This window comes from Benincasa hispida, chromosome 11, assembly GCF_027475165.1.
Source record: "Benincasa hispida cultivar pf3 chromosome 11, pf3_genome.v1.1, whole genome shotgun sequence".
Taxonomy (NCBI): Eukaryota; Viridiplantae; Streptophyta; class Magnoliopsida; order Cucurbitales; family Cucurbitaceae; genus Benincasa; species Benincasa hispida.
Window position 1 is genome coordinate 81,936,633 of NC_143488.1, and position 10,698 is coordinate 81,947,330.

Genomic DNA, 10,698 nt, shown 5'->3' on the forward strand with positions numbered 1-10,698 from the left:
ATATTATATTCTTAAAAGAAAAATGTTTTCTTTATATTTAGGTGATAGTATTAATAAGAGTTTATTTCTAACCAGGTTGGAAATCAAATACTATGATTAAGAAAATTGTTCAAGTTTATCAACTTAATTGAAAGAAATCTATGTGGTGTATAGATAATGATATATAAGAAAAAAAAAAAATTAGGTTAGTCTTTTGTCATTTATTTTATGACCTGGATCTTCCCCTCACTTTATCAAAAAATGATTTAGTTTTGAATAGCAAAAAAATTTAAAACTTGTTCTAAAATTACATAAATCTTAAAATCCAAGTTGACTATAATCATCTTAAATTATGTTTTCTTGGGTTACATGCATGTTTCCTAAGTTGTATTTATCTATGTTCGATCAAATTGAAATAAACCTTGTTTTTTATTTGAATAATTTAGGTCAAGCTAATTTTTTTTCTCTGTTTCTTACAATGGACTCACAAACATGTTTCTAGTGTATAAAGCCATGATGTTTCAATATATATATATACACACAAAGTCATGAAAATCAACAATGATGCAACAAAGGGGACTGACCAAAAATCTTTTCCCTTTTAGTTACATTGCATTTTTAAGCACAAAGAAGAACCAACTATGTGGCTTTATTGCCTAAAATTAAGGCAACAAATAAAATAATATAGATCATCCAAATAAATAGCTACTGTACATGTATTATTCAATAAGTAATGGAGAAAAACAAATCTTCAAGCCTCAGTTAAAATCTTTCAGTCTTCTCTTCAGCATATCCATTGATTTCTTGCGTGTGTTTTGCTTTGTATTTCTACTAGAAAGGCTCCCAAATATCCCATCAGGAGAGTCCCTGAACTTCTCACATATACTAGCCACTTTCTTATAATCCAACATGTTGTAATTCTTCTGTCTTATCACTGGATTCATGAAGTTCTCCGGCTGACTGCTCTGCAAAAGGTTGATTAGTTGTCGGGCTTCGATTAAGCAGCTTCGGAAACTTCCTCCTCCGTAGATTTCACTCAATCCCGTGCTGTGAAATCTCTCGTCTGCAAAAGCTTCCAGCATTTTCAGATCATTGTTGATGCTCATGACTGCATTCGCATTAAACCTTTTGACACTGTCGCTAAGAAAAGCTGAAACTATAGAGTAGGAGATATGATCGAGAGCGCCACTCCCAACCTTGTACAAAGCTTCCATCGGTAAAATCTGTTGTGCAGTGGACATTATTGTGTCGAGATAAATGAGGACTTCATTTATATAATCATTTGCATTTGCAGTAACCTCCTCAGAAGTCCAACCAATATTCTCTGTAAGAGCCATAAACTCGTCTAACTTGTTGTTCACCAAAGTCAACAACGCAATATAAGCTGCATCCCTTGATGTTTTAAGAACGACTTTCGCAGCAAAACCGCTTTGTGGCCTCTCGACTGATCGAAGAGGCATTCCACACAACTGACCTGCATGCCTGATGAAATAGTCACACGCTCTTTCCAAAACGGTAATATTCGCAGCAATTTGCATTGCTTGAGAAACACCAATGGATGCACCATGGATAATATTGAGTATTGCTTCATTTAAAACATCAATTAAGAGCCTGTCCAAATATTTCTTCACAACCTCAAAAAGATTAGAATGTACACTGTAGGTCAAGTAATCGACACACCCTTTAATGAAGGACCTCACAATGCGGCAGACATCAGGAACGGTAGAAGAAAATGGTGCTATAAATGGGAATGCAGGTATTATCTCAGAAGTCTGGAGATTAAAAGCGAGAACGTTGTTTTCATAATCACTATCTTTTTTCAGAACCATCTGCTCATAGGAGTCATTAGCTAGGACATCCACTATTTGTTGCCGACACTCTTCCAAAAGAAGTTCGTGGTATTTGTCCCGGCTTTTGTTCAAAGTCTCGAGAACCGGCCCAACTTCATATCCATATTGTCTAAAAGTAGATGCCAGAAGAGTAACGTAATCCTTCACCAGGAGAAGGTGAGTTGCAGAATCCATGAGGGAAAATTGTACCTCAAGAACTGATGTCACCTTGCTAACAGCAGTTTCCAACATTGCTTCAACCTGTTCAGCTGATAATAGCCCTTCGGCAGTCCTCATGACATGATCCTCCACTATGAAATATCCCGCAATTTGAGCTAAATAGGTCTGATACGATTCGATAAAGGGCTGAGAAGAAGAAATCTGTAAGTCGGAATTAAGCTGCAACATTCGATTTCTGTAGTAATATTCACGAAATTGCTCTTTGATCCCAAGACATGTATGAATGTGATATGCTCGATAAAGAGGTACAAGGTCAAACTTTAGAATGGAGTCCTCATCAATATCTCCAACATCTAAAGTATATGCAAAATCTCCTAGCCCAGAAATGTTCTGTTCCTCAGCCTTCCTCTGACGTTCTAACATTTCTTCATCTCTTTGGCGAGCAGTTGCTGCATAGCCTATAGCTGTTTGCCCAATAACCTTAGCAGAACTCCTTACATGAACGAGCCATTCATTAAATTGGGTGGACACTTTCTTCTCAATATGAGATTTGATCACAGGAATTCTTGTCTCAATGATCATTTTTAGGGTCTTGACAGAAATGTTATGCAGATAATTCTTCTCAATCAGATCAACAGTTTTCAATGCAGGGTAAAAGTGGCCTTTAGAAATATGATCATTGCACTTGACACAAAGATCAACCACCTGAACACAAATCTGGGACATTTTGATCGCTTCAGTCACATTTTGTTTAATTGAATAACATTCAAGAAGCTCTTCAAGTCGAATCAAAAGCACACTCCCAACCTCTTGCAATTTAAAATTATCAGTTGATAGTTCGGCCTTCAGCTCTTCAGCATCAACCAAAACCCCACGAAGTTCATCAACTGCACGAATAAATTCCTCATAGTGGATCTTGCACAACTCTTCAATTTCAATTTCCTTCTTCTTTACAACGTTCTTCAACTGATGAAGGAGAGTTTCTGGACGGCCCATTTCAAATGCATGTCTAACAATTGGACCAAGGTCCTCGCCATTCCCAATTAATGTTGCAAGGACTAAGTCTTCGGCCGTTTCCCCATTCTCTGCAGCAGCTCTCCTCTTTGGTTTCCCCTCCATTATTAAGATCAAACTCTACAAAAATGTAAAATACATATTAACATAAAATCCCACGCGCTATATAAATATCAAGATTGTCATATGCTGCTCAAAAAAATTCTACAAATGGTGCAGTATTCATGTTCAAGCAGTATCAAATTACAAAATCGACGCCATCATACTTGGCACTCTAGCTAGTCCAGTTCAATTCACAACAAAATATGTAGAGAACACCTTTACGCAAAGTATCCAAGCATGATTTTACTATGACATCTCGTCCACAATAACATACTAGAAACCTTGTGGTAATTCTTCCTATTCCTTTTCCCTTTTTCTTCTTTTGTTTTGGTGAGGGTGGGGGGATTTCATGTTTATTCTTAGCTTATAAAGTCAATTTATAACTGGAAACACCCAAAAAGACCATCAAGCAAAGCACCCAAACTTTGAAGTGAATAAAATGGAACTTTAACTTCTTCACTCACACCTCATTCTCAGTTTTAACACAAAACCCAAATGAACCCATCCTACTCAAAAAGAAGGTAAGAAGGAGAAAAAATGGACTCCTTATCTACAAATAAACTCAAAGAAAATATCATCTAGCCCACAACGTAGTGACACTTGGTACCAAAGAACTCACTACTAGTCTCTATACTCTATTGGGGAGTTTGAACCCTGACCATTTATACTCAAGAAATCAAAACAACTCATGCTGGCCCTTAAACATTTATATTCGAGGCCCCGATATCACACTTCTCATTCCGTTGGCCCTTGATCATTTACACACAAGGCCCTAATGCATATCATTTTTACATTAGCGTATCAGACTTCATCCATTTATACTCAAGGCTCCAACACCACAAGTGACATATCAGCCCCTGACCATATTACCCAACGCCCAAAATATTCACCTGGGATCCTTCCTTTTCTATCTGGGTTCCTAACTCTTGCACCAGTATCCTTTCACATTACAATTAACAATTAAGACTACAACATGATTTCTAAAATTCGTGAAAGTGCATTCACAACATTTATCTATAACACACAACCTTCAACAATAACTATGGTTAACATGTTTCCCATTAAGCTACATCTCCTACTCCTGTCCAAAGATAGCTCCCAAACATGTCAACTAGATAGATCAATAACGCCCACATGATTACCAGCATGCTAACATTTCAATTCATGTTAATCAAGGGAGACCACATAATTTACAGCATGTTATTAACTCAATTCAATTCAGACAACGATGCCCATAAAATTTCCGGCTCAATAATTAGCTCAAATCAAGTCATCGATAATGTCTACAATTTTCCAACATGTTTTTATCTAAAAAATATGACCAAAATATAATCAACACATCAAATCAATAAATATCACGGTTCAAGAAATCAGAGAACAAGTCACAAGAATCAAATCAATTATCAACATCAATGATGCAGCACTACTCAGTTATTACATAGCCCCCCAAGTAAGAATGACCTACAGTAGCACAGTAATAAATGCTCCTAAAATTGAATTGAACCAATAAACAATAAGAAATTTCAGATCTGATTTCCACGAGGCATGGACTTCATATCTGATTTCTTGAAATCTAACCAACGCAAAACAATGAAAGAGGAAAAGTGAGTCTTTTTTTACACTCTCAAAATCTTATTACTTTTTCCTATTTCTAAACTCCATTTAATCTCCTACAAGAGTATGCATAATCTAAGAGGGAGAGAATTTATTTTCCAACTTGAAGCAAAATTTAATTGGAAAAAAAAAAAAAAATTGTCCAAAATTGTGTTGACCTTAAAAAAATAAGAAGTTCAATCTATCCGGTTTATCAAGCCAAAACCAAAATTGTAATTATCTCGAAATCTAACCAACACCAAACAATTTTAAATAACTCAAATTAACAGGCTCAGAGTAGAACTTCAAGGGGACAATTCAAGGAAAATGAGCTAATCTGGAAATGTGGAGCATTACAATCCACATTATAATAAAGTAAGTAACAAGGGAAGGAAACATAGGGAAGGTGCTAAAACATAATCCCTCAGTTACAAAAAATCAATTCAGTGCACCATAACTAACATTGATGCACACTTGGAAAGTTAAGCAACCAAGAACAATCAGAGCAGTGCAGTTAAATTTTGAAATATATTACAAATTGTGTGATTCTTAGAGGAAAAATATAGGGAACAGGAAGGATTAAGAAAGTACTGAAACTTGTGGAAAATAAAACAAAGTTAAAGCGATTATTTATATAAACACCTTCACAAGAGTACAAAAAGCCTTAGGAAAAAATTCTTAGAATATGAGAGTGACTTGACAACAGATGATATCAACAATGGGATGGGGGTGAATTCATTCTAGGTCGAAATCCCCAATCAGAGACAAAATTTCCCATTTAATCGTAATAAAATCCTAAGATTTTACTTTCACAACCTAAAATTATTCGTTTGCAACCAAAACCCATATCGGAAATTGCACAGAAGACCTAAATGCAGACATTTAAAGGGAAATTCATGGAAGCATTTACTCAGTCCATTTCAGGAAAGGAATTTCCAGTGGACATACCTTCAGAGGAGGATCTGATCAAACATAGGGATATAGAGACTGAGAGATTGAGAGATTGGCATCATAATATAAACACTAATGTGAAGATTCTCCTCTAGCCAAACGCTTCCTCAGATTTCTCTTCCGCTTCGTCCCTCTGATCAATTTTAGGGAAATTGTTTCAGAATGTGAAATTTGAGTATAAAGAATTCTTGAAGAACAATGGAGAAATAGTTTGAAGAGAAATGGAGAATGAAGATAGCTTGATCTCGGAAACGGGAACTCGACTGCTTCAGAGCTAAAATAAAAGAAAAAAGAAAATCAATTTTTTTTACTCTATATTTAGGAAGTTAATTTCTTCTCTTTTTTTTTCCCCTCAAATTCCACCTCAAACTCAAATTTAAATAAATCTTGCAATTTTTACCGTGTCATAAAATATGATCTCTTTTTCTTTTTCTTTTTTTTTTTTTTTCCTTTTTAAGTTTTGCCACAAGTTGTTCAATAGTTATTGATCGATTTATCCACCATAGTCATTTAGAAGTTATTCAATAGTTTTACTATAGCTAAATTTTTGTGAACATTTTTGTAAGTTTTGTCATAAGCTAAATTTTTGGGTGATCGATTGTCCGTCCACCCAGCACCACTTACACGTATGTTATGCTCGCTTTGCCTCTAACTTGCCCCATCGCACACGTGTCCAACAACACCCTTCGCGCTCATGAAATATAGGTCAAGAATTCATTATGTATCATATGCATTCTATGGATTATAAAACACACACATATATAGTAGAAGATTAATAGGATTTCAGAGAATTATAAAGCATATATATAGTAGAAAATTATTAGAATTTAAGAGAAAATGATATTAAAGCTAAATTTTTGTGAAAATTTGTAAGTTTTGTCAAAAGTTGTTCAATAATGATTGATCAATCAATTCCACCAAAATAGTCATTCATAAGTTATTCAATAGTCTTATTGTAAGCTAAATTTTTGTGACATTGTTAATTTTTTCCGTAAGCTAAACTTTTGGGTGATCAATCGCCTACCCACCCAGTGTCACAGTCATAACTTTTCAACCATGCGGCGCCATGATCTTCTCTCGAAACATGGCCAACCTAAAGGCTAACTCTAGCCAATACATTCTTTTTCTTAAGTCATCTTTACTCTTTCAGACCTTAGGCGAGGTTCTTTTCCTCCTCGTCTAAGCTTATTTAATCTCTTGCATCACGACTTGCATCCAACATTCATTCAACTAGTCAAACATGTGAGCATCCTTTCACTCATCGACGACGTTATCTTAACTAAGTGTTCTCAACTCGCCGCTTCCAACTTAGCTTGTTCTCGGCAAAGTGCATCACCCCTTCATACATTCCAACATATTTCTTTCATTTAGTTCTCGACCAGTCCGTCAACCTACTTCTCACATCGAGTCGGGACCTTACTGGGATGAGTCTTGACCTATCACGAGATCAATACTTAATCAAAACTCACTTGAAGCTTCATGCTTTATCTCGAGTCATGCCAATCGAGCTAAGTTTTGCTTCTAATCGAACCAAGACCAACTTTTCAACGCTCACTGAGTGCCCATCGATATTCAATAATGTCATCCTAAACCTGACATAAAGCTCCACTTCGTATATGAGCACGTTTATCAAGAATCGACTCTCATGTCGTTTGCATTTATCGAACCAACGAGACAATCATCAATTCGAGCATCATCGAGGCATGATGACACTTGCAACCATACCATGACATTTGAGATACCGTGTCGGAATCTAGGCATATATACCAACCTTCAACCTTCCCGAGAAGGCGTAATATCGGCACACCCGTGCCACCCAACACTATCCTTGAGTTACTGATCCTCACAGAAAATTGCCAGAGACACTCATCTCGCGACACTCACTCACGTCATGACACATTCATATGTAACGTGATAGCTCACTTAGGCATTAGGACCCAAAGGTAGTGAAGAGCCAATACCATGCCTCCCCCTTATAGTAAATTCTAAACATTTCTTCTTCTTTCTGACTTACATGTTAAAAGTGGCAAACGATCACTCGACTTCATGGAGCGCCTGTTTCAACTCCGATTCTTACGAAATCTATCAGACTTGCATCACTTACTTTAACGCACTTAACTCTATAGTGGTTCATCCAAACTCATGACAAAATCTCATTTTTGGGGTAACAACCTATGACCTGACCTAGTCCTCAAAAAGCGCGTTGTTGACCTTTAAATGCCATGAACTCTTCTTATTCACTTCTACCTTCTCTTAGCGTTTAGATGTACTTCATCTTGTATCGTCTCCCTCGATCATATTGTAGCCCAATCTCATGGCCCTTTCTTTATCCCGTGTCAACGTGCTTGCTTATACGCATCGAGGTGCTTACTTATCTGTGTCAACATGCTTGCTTGAGTATGTCAAGGTGCTTTCATGTGCATAGACGTGCTTTCTCTTCTACGTGTCAATGTGCTTACTCAATACATGTTGACGTGTCTACTTAATGTATGTCGATGTGTTTGCTTATGCATGTCGAAATGCTTGCTTCAGGCATGTCAACGTGCCTACTTGCACCAATTAAGCTTGATCAAATGTCTCAACCTACATTCTTATTGTAGGGTTGAGACACCCTCCCCTACTTAATCTCGTCATATTCCTCGATGATGTTATTCTTCTATAAACTGGCTAACTGACTCTGCTTTCCGTTTTCAGCATTACAAACAAACACCAACTTGGTACAATGCTTATGAGACTATCCCCTCTCATGGACTTACTTACGCCCTTCTCGTGGACTTTTCTCGAAACATCTCATTAAGACACTAGACTACACTTGGAAACTCTTGCCCTCACTTAAGTGCACTTCGTTTCAACTTTTATGTTCTCTAAACAAATGAAAAACTGAATTTTATGTTGAGACAGTCAACTCTTTTTCCTCTACTCTTTTTGAAAGATGAGTCAACTTTCGTTACGAGGCCACCTGCTGTCGCAAATGAGATGCAAGGTCGGTTCAAACTAAAACTCACTACACGCTTTTTCTTTCTTTGCTCACTTGGTTTGCCAGACTAACATTCCTTCACACGAGCTATTTCTGGCTGCTTTTTTTTTTCTTTTGTGAAGCCAACCATCTATCTCTCATGGACTGGCTTAAGGGACACACGTGTTCACACCTTTCAGAGCACTCGTATAGGGCAAGCAACCCATGTCTTCAAGTTACTTCCTTTTTTTATGACTCTTACTTAGCCATAATGTCCTCTCTTGGGACGTTTCTCTTTCTTCAATTTTTGCATTTTTGTTGATGTTGTCTCTCTGACTCTCAGCTTTTCTGCTTGTAACCACTAACATTTTTGCTTTGATGGCAATGACCCATTTGAAGGCACCCTACCTGGTTCACCTTCTATTTATTTCTTTTTCTTTTGCTTAATGCTTTATTAGCACTTCTTGGCCATGGCTCAACCGCTTGCTCTTTTCTCTTAAATGGCTTAGATGTCATCTTGCATCACTCAGGCTTTTACTTTGATCGTCTTAATCTTTGCTTACAATGTTCCAAAAGAGTCAACACTGACACTACCAATGGTAGCCCACTAGTTTTTCACTATGTTTCTTCTTAACTTGAGTAAACATCATCTAGGCCTTTCTCTACCTTGAAAGTGACTATCTAAACTTTCTTGAAGGGGATAAGGTCTAAGTCTCATCCAATCCATCTCCCTTAGCTTTTCTTCTTCCGCAAACAACAACTAACATACTTGAACACGCAAATTTTGGCTTATTAAGGAATCAATGCAAGTGAATGTCACTCCCAAGACTTCTTTTCATAACTTTGCTTTACCACTTTCTAATAGCTTTCTTGGCATGTGAACTCAAGGTGAGCAGACGTAGATAGATTCTTTTTCTTTTCTACCGTTGCCCCACATAACGTTCATCAATGTCTTGCCACTTTACTTTCTCTTCTAGCACTCAGTCTTTGACCACTTCACTTACACGAGTCATTAACATGCAACTTTCTCTCTTAACATCACACTTCGCATTTGTCTTTTCATGATATGCTCCATTGCACTTTTTAGGAACACTGTGAACTTTGCCTTTTGAACTTTTGTATCCAGGATGGAATACGGAACCGCAAAACTTTTAGGCAACAGAGCAGTTCTTGCTTTCTAACGGGTTTGATTCCTTTCTACTAAATAACCTACTTTTGGCACTCATTGAGACTCAAAGAGTCAAGCTTCAACCCTTTCCTCTTCCTCTAATATGGACTAACACAACTGCCCTGCCAAATTGGCATTTTTGATACACTTGTGAATCTGGGTTATTTTTTAGGTTTGACTCAAAACTCACAGTGTGGCTTTGATACCAATTGTCACAGTCGTAACTTTTCAAACGTGCGGTTTCATTGTCTTCTCACGAAACATGGCCAACCTAAAGGCTAACCCTAGCCAATCCATTCTTTTTCTCGAGTCATTTTTACTCTATCGAACCTTAGGCAAGGTTCTTTTTCTCCTCGACTTAGCTTATTTTATCTCTTGCATCACAACATGCATCCAACATCCGTTCGACTAGTCGTACACGTGAGCATCCTTTCACTCATCGACGATGTTGTCTTAACTAAGTGTTCTCAACTCGATGCTTGCAACTTAGCTTGTTCTCGACAATGTACATTGCCTCTTTGTACATTCCAACATCTTTCTTTCATCTTAGTTCTCGATCATTCGATCAGTGGTAGCACCGAAAATGTGCTATCTTCCTCTTCTTAATTCAATTGTCATTACTGTATTTAATGAAGGAAATCTAAACATAGAGATCCAGTGAGTGGATGCAGATCGTTCCAAATTTCATTGTTAAAGAACTCAAACAATTACAGTTTAAACGAAAAGGATTATGCATATACTATAAATTACAACATGCTTCTTTAAAAGAACAGACAAGGGATAAAGCATGCAAACCTTTGAAGAACCTTTCTTCAATTATACCTTGATCGTTCAATAACTGGTTTAACAGCACAAACTCAAACACAACGATCAGAACTCGATCTCAACGAATGACTAGATGAACCTCGATCACAATCGAGTTTAAC

The 10,698-nt window shown here is 37.0% G+C and overlaps 1 protein-coding gene across 1 annotated transcript; it reads right to left on the bottom strand.

Moving 5' to 3' along the window:
- Positions 1-474: 474 nt before the first annotated feature.
- LOC120091561 (exocyst complex component SEC15A-like) lies at positions 475-6,002 on the bottom strand. Its single transcript, XM_039049652.2, has 2 exons — positions 5,646-6,002; positions 475-3,122 (listed from the first exon to the last, which is right to left on the bottom strand). Exon 2 carries the CDS (start codon positions 3,105-3,107, stop codon positions 738-740), a length of 2,370 nt encoding a protein of 789 aa, XP_038905580.1. The 5' UTR covers positions 3,108-3,122; positions 5,646-6,002; the 3' UTR covers positions 475-737.
- Between the last annotated feature and the right edge of the window lie 4,696 nt (positions 6,003-10,698).